The sequence below is a fragment of the Bidens hawaiensis genome, unplaced genomic scaffold, assembly GCF_021521415.1.
Source record: "Bidens hawaiensis isolate Kalapana, Puna unplaced genomic scaffold, B.hawaiensis_p1.1 tig00000190_1, whole genome shotgun sequence".
NCBI lineage: Eukaryota > Viridiplantae > Streptophyta > Magnoliopsida > Asterales > Asteraceae > Bidens > Bidens hawaiensis.
In genome coordinates this window covers 4,708,252-4,718,828 of record NW_027491020.1, presented here as the reverse complement: position 1 = coordinate 4,718,828, position 10,577 = coordinate 4,708,252, and the positions used below count along the sequence as shown (strand labels likewise).

Sequence of the window (10,577 nt, the reverse complement as noted above, 5' to 3'; positions counted from 1 at the left end):
ACCTCTCATTTTTGGCGTTCACTTCAAGAAGCTTTGGGAACTCGTCTCGATCTTAGCACTGCTTATCATCCTCAAACGGAAGGTCAATTCGAACGTACGATCCAAACACTCAAGGATATGCTACGAGCGCGTGTTCTTGATTTCGGTGGGAATTGGGATTCTCACATTCCGTTCATCGAGTTCTCTTATAACAATAGCTATCATTTTAGCATTGAAATGGCTCCTTTCGAAGCTCTTTACGGTCGTAAATGTCGTTCCCGATTAGTTGGAATGAAATCGGTGAAGCTCAAATCACGGGACCCGAAATGGTCCAAGAATCTACCAGCGTTATTGATCTAATACGTAAGAATCTCCTAGCCGCTAGAAGTCTTCAAAAGAGTTACGCCGACAAAAGACGAAAACCAATCGAATTTAATGTTGACGATCTTGTCCTTCTAAAAGTATCTCCTTGGAAGGGGGTAGTCCGTTTCGAAAAGAAGGGTAAGCTAGCTCCTCGTTTCGGTGGTCCATTCAAAATTCTTGAACGTGTTGGGAAGGTAGCTTATCGACTCGAACTACCGCAAGAACTTGTCGGTGTTCATCCGACATTCCATGTCTCGAATCTTAAAAAGTGCTTAGCCGAGGGTAATCTCTATATACCTCTCGACGAAGTACCTGTCGATGAGTCGATGGTCATGGTTGAACGACCCGCTGAGATCATGGATCGCAACGAGAAGAAAACCAAGCGTAGTCGTATTCGGTTAGTCAAAGTTCGATGGGAATCACGGCGTGGCGCGTAATTCACTTGGGAACGAGAAGACACAATGAAAAATAAGTATCCACATTTGTTCGCATGATCGCCTTCGTCTTAATTTCAGGACGAAATTTTCTAAAGTAGTAGATACTGTGACATTCGTCAATTTCGGGTCTCGAATAGTATTCGTTTGTATTCATTTTATCATGTAAACTGACCCGTTTTGTAAACCGACACCTTGGATATAATCAAAATGATGGATTTTACGTTACAATATTCTTTTACACTTGTTGAGTCTTGAAAACATCCTTTTCGATCCTTAAAACGTGTAAAAATCACTTAAAACGAACTACGGGGACTAAATCTGCCAAATAACAAAAGTTGGGAAGTCAGAAAATCAACCCCGTCGCGCCGCGTGACGGAACACCCTAGGTAGTCGCGTAGCGTGAGCAGCATCAGCTACAACTACGGGATTTTGTTGTTTTGTGTTCGTTTTTTACCCTTTTTGCATGAAACTTCTTGTGTTTAACGCCCATATTTGACCACCAAAATTACCCTATATATACATCCCCATTTCACTTCATTTTCCCCTGCTATATCTCTCATGTCTCTCTCAATACTCCACAGATTCAAGGTTGTTTGTTTATGTGTTCTTGAAGGTTTGACTTCTAAAAGTCAAACTGAGTTTAATCTTTCATTCTAATTAACATATATAGTCTTAATAATACTTGTTTATGGTGGCACAACATATATACAATATAATACCTCTTGTTACCTTTGGTAGTTGCTTCTCCGGCTCCGGTCGGTGGGGTTTCGGACCTTGTAAGGCAAGGCTTCATGGAGGACTTCGTGTTCTTGATATATATATATATATATATATATATATATATATATATATATATATATATATATATATATAACTTGTTTATACATACTAACCATGCTTAACTTCTGCTCATTTTAGTTTATTTACAAGTTCCATGGTTATGAGTTTAAGGATCTATGCTTCGGTTTAACCGTAAATAGCTCTAAACTGTAAACCGAACTTTTGCTTACTAGTTATTGTTAAATACTTGTTTAAACATGTTTAACGTTGGATCTCAGTTTATAAAACCATTTGTATGAGTTCCATGGTTATGGGTTAGTAGATTCTAAACTCGGTCTTAACCCGAAACTAGATCCGAACCGTAAACCGAACTTTTGTTTAAAGACTTTATTGTTAACTTTTTGGTTGTAAAACTTAAGTATTTTCATTTGTACATTATTATACATGTTCTTGGATATTTGGGTATGTGGAAACCATCTATGAACTTATTGTGAGATGGAAACCGAACCAAACCGAACTAAACCGACTTTTACTCGCTTAAGACACACAAGTGTGTTTTTATCAATCAAGACTTGTATAATTCTTTAAAAATAGTTTACAAACTGATTTTAATTATTTTCTTAAGTACATGGAAATATTGGATCCAACTTGATCTCATAATAAAGTTTGGACCGACAAAACCGAACACTCGCTTAACGTATGTTGTTAGTTCTAAAACAATAGATCTACATAATTGGTTAACTCATACTTGAGTTTTATGAGTTATCTCATAACATTTAATATTTTGGAAAGTTGACTTTGGGTTTGACCATTTGTCAAGACCCGAACCAACAACCCGAACACTCGTTAAAAACTGTTTTAGTATCTTTATTCTAAGGGACTTGCATTCTTGCAATTTTACCCACCTTATTACTAAAAATAGGTTAAGTAAATATTAAGGTTAGATACTTTAACCCGGTTTCGAGCAAACTTAGATTTTTAAAGGGTTAATATTATAAATTCGTAAATAGTTACATTTTAAACCTTGAACTTTAATTGTTTGCATTTCTCATCATTTATTTTACTTAAAGACTTTCAAGACAACCTTTCTAAATCCAAGACTTCTTTCATTTTAGGCTTTGTTCGTTAAACCCGTCGTTCTGGCAAATCTCCAAGTTTATTACTTGAACGTGAGTACATTCATACCCCGTTTTCCATCTTTTGTTTTGGGGTGACATTTCATCTTATCTAAACTAAATGTTTTATACTTGGGTCTTAAACCACAAACGTTATTGTATGCTTTACTTAAATACTTGCTCGATTTGGTGTTCTATGATTATATGCCTATGTGTTTATCGCTTTCGGTTGGTTGATCTATAAATCCTAGACTACTTGGCATCCCATTGTAGTAAGGTATCGTTAACCTAATGCAATTAACGATAAGTATTAAATCCTAGACTATCTGACATCCTCTTATATTTAGGTGTCGCTAACGTAAATCTATTAGCGATTTTATCCAAATTATTGCTTTTATTTATTGTTTCGTATACTAGTTTTGTGGCTTTTCTTATTACATATCTCTATGCTTAAACTTATGATTTTCTCACCAACCTTTGTGTTAACAAACTTTATTTTATGAAATGTTACAGGTTTACATCTTGGTTGATTATTGGAGCTTGTGGAGAAAACGTCACGAATACCTTTAGGTTATTAGTGAAATGAACAATATATGATTTGCTATGATTTTGTGATATTTTGTTATGACTATGTATTGAATATTCGTTATGTGACATTGTCAATGTTGTGAAATGAAATGAGTTTATTAAATACTGTCGCTTTAAATAGTGTCATGTGCTTATGGGCAATCGTTACACATCGGCATGTTCCGCTGCCTTTGGTCGGGGTGTGACACTGATCTTTCAAGAATATGGTCAATTTATAAGTTAATATTGATGGTATTCATACTTGTTAGAGTTGCATAATCTTGTTACTTTTACAAATATTTAGGCATTCATGTTGGAAAACTATGTTTTAGATGTTTGTTTGTAAACTTTGAATGTTCATGTTTTCTTTGTCTAAGTTAGGAATGACTAGTAAAGATTAACTTGATTATAAATTTATTTATAAGTATGGAACCCTACACTTAATATTGGAAAATTGATGAGTGTTGTTATGAGTCTTGACTTGGTGATGACTTGCTAGCTAAAGTTTCGTAAGTTGATATTAATTTCATGAGTTTGGCTACTTTAGTGTAATTTTAGGTTGTTGGAATGTTGTTCATGCTAGCTTTCCTTTGATTATGAGACTTTATTGTTTTGACAAACAAGTTAGTGTATGTTTATCTCTTAGTTGAAAACCCTTCATGATGGTTATTTGCTAGTATTGGGTTGCTTGATTGTAATCTAGTATTTATGTTTGGATTCATGATGTTTTACCATATCATTGCTATTTTATCATATTATTAGAGTGGATTCATGTCTAGGTAGTTTGTTGGATTGATTGTGTTCTTGTGGTTTTACTTGCTTATTTTCATTGTATGCTAGTTTAGTCAATTAAATTTTAAAGTGAGATTCACTTGTTAGGTTGACCATCTACAAAGAATTAGTACTAGAAAGCTGTCGTGTCCATGGATTGATACTCGGTTCTTGCCAACACTTTATTACAAACGATAGGTACACTTGCCTTTCGTGTGTGGTTTAGTCGTAGGTGAAAACCTATTTTAAAACCCGATTTGTGTGGAACTTTATTAACATTTTTATATATATTCACGCACGTTAATACGTTAGCTTTACAATTAACTAACGAAACATATTTTGTGTGTTGGCCTCCCATGAGCTTTCCATGGCAGTTTAAATGGAACTAATTAACGAATCATAAAAGCAATTGAGTTAGACGGCCCATGAGCGTTCCATGACATTTTAACTGAACCAAATAAATAACGAACTATCAAAGCGAAAGAGTTGGACAGCCCATGAGCGTTCCATGGCATTTTAATAGTACCAACTAAATAACTAATTAACGAATTTAAATGTGGTTAGTTGGAGCATCCCGTGAATCACCACGTATGATTAGACCCAACAAAAATATATGCATCAAATGGGTTGAGAAAAGGATAGTTGGAGTGTCCATGCTCATCCCTACCTCCAACTAGCATGTAAGTTTCCTAGTTTTTAAAAAGTTTATAATATTTTCATACATTAATATTTAAAAAAAGAAATTATACTATAAAAATTTAAATAGAAATTATACTATAAAAAGGTTCAATTTTTAACACAATGACAGTATTTTTTTTATTTTTTTTTGAACGGCATAACCCAATGATAGTATTGATATACCTTTATTATCTTTCAAAGTTCAAGTTATCAACTTGGAAGATGAATTTGCTATCGGTTGGGGGAAGAACTACTATGCTTACATCGGTTTTAGGTTTGTTACCTACTTATTATCTTTCTTTTGTTTTGTCTTTCTAAGAAGGTTGATGCGGTGCTTGAAGGGTTAAGAGTTAAGTTTTTTTAGGGGGGACGACTGAAAATAAGCGAAAAATGCAATTGGTCGACTTAGTGTTATGATATAAGTATGAAGGTGGCCTGAGTTTGGGTGGTCTATATGGGTTAAACATGGCCTTACTCCTTAAATAGAGATGGAGACTTATAAATCTCAAAATTCGATATGGGTCAAAAGTCATTTAGTCCATTCACGACAATAGTGATAACGTTTTTTATAAGCATTCGGTTGCTAAGGGGAACATGATTTGGAGTCGTATTGTCAAGTGTACCAATTTCCTAAATGATAATAACTAGGTACCTATGTCGGCTATGAAGTTATTGGCTATGGGGACTTTGACTTGATCATTGGATTGGTAATGCCACTTTGGCATCAATATTTCCAAGATTGTTTTCTATTGAAACAAATAAAAATGGCCTAATTAGAGATGAGATACAAAAATCAGTTATGAATATTGGACTTGCGTGAAATCTTAGAGGAGGGATTGAGTTGAATCAATTTGAATCCCTTCATGCTAATCTCGAACAACATAATTGGTCAAATAGTAATGACTATTGGGAATGGGAGTTTGAAGATTAAAGAGACTTTGTGGTGAAACAAATAAGGAAACGGATGGAAAAGAAAATGCTACCGGAGGTTACGTGGCAAACTAGATGAATGTAAGTGTACCAAAAAAGTTAACATTTTTGTTTGGAGCTTTTTCTTGATAGGGTACCTACTCGAGTGAATCTTTCCGATAAGGGAATAGATATTCCTTTCGTCATGTGCCCTTTTTGCTCGAGAGAAAACGAAACAAACGCATCACATTTTCTCCTTCTGCTATGTGGCTTCGAATACATGAAGATTGATTATTGTTTGGCTTCAATATAAGGTCCGGATATCAGAGGCTAGAGAGTTCAACTATTGGCTTGATCAGTGCCACCTTTCAAAGAAAAAGAAACAAGTTGTCGAAGGAATCATATGCACCATTTGGAAAAATAGAAATGAAGCAGATTATAAAGCCAACGATTTAAAGACGGAGTTTAAATTTGATACCATCTTACATTTCTCATTTCTTTGAATTATTGCTAGAAATAAAAAGGTTAGCCTTCATTGAACCGAGTGACTACAAAACCCATTTGTATACATATTGAGTCCACTGTTTTAACCTAGTGTTTTGTATGGAAAGTGTTGTAAAATTCGGCAGACGCTAGTCGGGCAGTGTGGTAAGGATTAACAATTAATTAGTATATAAATTTTCACACATATTTGTACCGAATTTTACATTATTGAATTTTCAACTTGCACCGATTTTGACTAAATATTGATTAATTTGTGGAGTACCGACTATCGATTGGTTGAGAAGTCGAAGCTTGATTGGGACTTTTACAAGCATGTATGGGAGAGTTTACAAACCACATGGAATCTTTTTTATATTTGTTTCTAAAATAGAATAATTGTATGTATAGATATTATGTTTATAATTTCGAAAAGATCGTCAGACTATTTATAGGGAAGAGATCGAGAAAGGCAAAAATAAAAATAAAGTCGTTCACACATTAACCTTGGCCATCGTCAACCACACCGATCACCGCCTACACAACACAGGTAAAGGTAAATATGTTTGCTTTCATTCATGTTTATTTTTGTGTCTAGTTTAAGCTATACATTAATTAATATGTTTATTGTGTGTGTTTATGGGTGAAAATAGTTTGGTTTTTACGGATAGATGGAAGGAAATTAAGTTTTGGAATTTATTTATAACAAGAAAGGTTAGTTTAGGCCTGAAACAATACCCTTTTTACACCAATCAAAATCAAAATATGTTCAAAGTTGAGGTTCTCTACACTTATGATGCTTGAAGTTAATGTTCTTTTTCATCTATATATTAGGATCGGATATTTATAACATGTTCATTCGGGGGATTTGCTATATCGTTAGAGGGTTACCTTACATTCAATGTCACATAATAGTTGTTAAAAACTAAAAGTAATACTTGTCGTCTATCAAAACTCAAAACCATTATAAAGTTACTGATTTGTAACCAAAGCTACAACCTTTTTCAGCTTATCATTGTTTGTTGTATATTTTCACCCAATGATGTTGTTGGGTATTCTGTAACATCTATCCGCTTCATAAAAATGTTAGTGCAGTGTTTATCTCAATGATTTATTAACATAACTTCTGAAATATAGTAGTTAGTATGTATATATGTTGCACTAAATAAGTTTAAAATTTAATCAGATAGAGCAAAAGCTGATCGCTTGTGGTAATCAATTGCCTTCCCTATCTGCAAACTACCCTTGGTTAGTTGCTCAGAACCTGGATGGCACTGGAGACCAGACTTTTTACACCATACACGACCAACTGCCTCATTATCAATGTCGAATACCTAAGCTAACTGGGAGACTTATTAGAGGGTATTCACATGGTTGGGTGATTCTCTCTAAAAACAACATGTGGTCTGTTTGGAACCCAGTGACTGAAAAGATCATAAATCTCCCTCCCTTGATTTTGAACAAATCTGAATCTATTGGACAATGTTGTTTGTCATCCCCTCCCGATGATCCCATTTCCGTTCTCTTGTTGACGATAACGGGAAAACCAACATTTGTTTTTTGTCAGCTAGGTTTCAAGGGAAACAGGCTAAGATGGAAGAAAATTCCATACAATAGGCAGCTCAAGGGAATAACTGGCCATTATGATGGCTTCTTACAATGCCTAACTTCTTACAATGGCAAAGTATATGCCCTGTGTAGTAATGGCAAATTTGTCATCCAGGTTGACGTTATAGTTAAGGATGGAGAAATACATATAAAGTTGTTGTTATTTGGGAGATTCCCGTCCCCTTCCCATTCCCTTCCCCACACGTGGTTTCCCATATATATTCCCACACGTGTTATTTAGGGTTCAGCGCGTCGTACACGGAACCTCTTCAGCTTCTAGGTCCCAAAGCTTCGTTTTTAGCAGGATTGGCTTTGCTATTCAAAAGGGGGTTGCGGCGCAGCTTGTTGCCCGTTTGCCTACCACTTTATTGTAATCGTTTTATAGTAAATTATATAAAACTTCAACAAAGTACACATAAAATATATATATATATATATATATTCCATTATTGAAAGGCACCGGTACAGAATTGTTCTGTATTATAGTAGCTTTTAACGAGGCCACAGGAAAATCACTTGCTAATGTGTACCTGTTTAAATGGGTCATGGCTGGTATGAGATGGGAAGAAATGGTGGGCATCAAAGACTCCGCATTTTTTGTAAATCTTGCTGATTACTCTGTTTATTACAGCAATGCAAGTACGTCTGAGTTGGGGGATATATACACATATGTGACGAAATGGGCAAAATGATGTACTCGTACGATGTTGAAGATAAAGCCATTTACCTATCTTCTATGGCTTACCCAACAAGACACGTGTCATTGTGGGAATGCAGGTATTGTCTTAATTTATTTTGTCTTAAAAGTATAATTTATGTTTTATTGCTAGCTTTGTGCAGTCCTTAAACCGATCATAATTATTTTTTGTAGCTTAGAAGGTGATCGTGAAGATTTTCGTGGTTCTTAAAGAGTAGACAAGGATGATAAGATAGCTGTAAGATCAGTTATGGATGGCGAGGTTGAGCTGAATGAATCACGCCTATCCTGTTTCATCTTTTGGTGACAATAATGGACCACTGTATTGGTGTTGAATATATGTCTTTTCGTGCTACATGCAAAAGTTGTCATTTAGCAGCACCTTTACTACAATGGAGCAACAAAACAGCGTTAAGGAAATTGCACAAGTATTTAGTAGTTTCACCATGGCTAATGGTGGTAAACAAGAATCGGGGCATTATCACTTTTACAGATCCGATTTTTGGTGACAAAAACTTTATGAAAAGACCAAATGTATCTATCCGTGATGATAGAATACGTTGTTCTAGGTTCGGCTGGCTGTTGTTTTATAGCGACTATTCCATATTGGTGTTCTTTAATCCATTCACGGTTGATATCCGCAAGCTTCCCCCTGCCCAATATTATTTAGATACCTTGTGTTTCTCTACACCTCCTACTTCCCCTGATTGCATGGTGGTTGGATTTACAGAAGGAGGTAATGGTTTATGTGTTTTCATTCACTTTGTAGCTCGGGAACAAAGTTGGGTTATGATTCGTTTCGATTTTGGTGGTGTCACTCCAGATCGCTTTTCTTTTCCAACATTCAGTGACCGAGATCTTTATGTTTTAGGTGACAAGGGTGAAGTTTATGTTTTCAAAAGTTTATTCAAATCAAAAGGTTACAGTTATGAGAAGGTTGCAGGTGCAACAGATTGTGAAGGAGAATGTTTTCTTGTGAAACGCGATCGACAATTTTTACTAGTCATAGTAGGCAAGTCTAGAGAATATGTTGAGGTATTCAAGTTGAATATTTCTACAAAAGAGTGGGAGAAAATATATTGTTTAGGAAGGCATATGATTTACATTTGTGGTACCACATGTCTATGCATTGAAGCTGAAGCACTAGAGATGCGGAACAAGATCTTCTTTCCACGGCTGGATTCCAAGAATAGAAATGTAGTGTTCTATTTGCTTGAAACACGTGTGTATCAAAGGTTCCATGGCAGCAAAAACTTTGAACAAGTTGTCGGAGATGGAAGGGAAAATGTCTTCCCTCACGCCTGGATTGAACCAACTTGGACTAGTGACTTGTTTCGTATAGTTTATTCATTTCTCTCTGAACCTTTTGCATCTTTTTCTCATTTAAATTTTGTAACTAATATAAATGCTTGAAATGAATTATACCTGTGATAGGCAATCTCTTAAGATAACTCTCACGTTTCCATTTATATAATAATAATAATAATAATCATACTTTATGCAAACTGTATGCCAAAAGAAATGGAACTGATGATGGGTGATCCTTGCAAGTAGTGTGAGTTCAATCCTTGCATGTGTATGGTTATGTGGTATTTGGGCGGAAAATAACGATGCTAAAAGAAAACTCATTTACAAAAAAACTAAAAGAAAATAACCGATATAGTCATCTCGGCCGTATTTGTAAGATATGTTGATTTGGTGGGGGTTTAAGCACATTTTCATATTTACTCATTTTAAAAAAATCCTGTTATTCAAAATTCCTGTCGTTTGGTAAGACAATGGTATTGTAAGACATGTTCAAAACAAAACATAAATAAATATTACACATACAATAAAAAACCCAGAACTTTATTAGTTTGTTATAAGCATTTTTAATCTATTATATTGGTTTCCAGGTGAAAAGAAATTTCCTTAAGCATGAAAATATGTTTGAGGATGGCATTTTTTGCAGGAATGATACTATGGACAAATGAATATTGTAACATCATGTATGTTGGTTAAGTAAATATAGTAGTAGACTCATGTAAAACAAAGTATATAAGTTTGACATGACATCTATACTCTCAATTAAATAGTTTCATACTGAGCATGAGCCGTTCCAGAGTTGTTAGTCTGACTTCACATTGATAAATTATCTTTTAAGTTTTACAAATTTTCTCTTCTTTCTTATTAATATGTTGTTTTCTATGAGTG

General features: G+C 34.8%; 1 protein-coding gene across 1 annotated transcript; it reads left to right on the top strand.

The window, feature by feature from the left end:
- Nucleotides 1-8,678: 8,678 nt before the first annotated feature.
- Nucleotides 8,679-9,797, top strand: LOC143590013 (F-box/kelch-repeat protein At1g57790-like; the record flags this gene model as incomplete). The annotated part of the gene is made up of 1 exon (XM_077070641.1): nucleotides 8,679-9,797. A coding segment is annotated over one exon (1,119 nt), but the record flags the coding sequence as incomplete, so codon positions are not given.
- Between the last annotated feature and the right edge of the window lie 780 nt (nucleotides 9,798-10,577).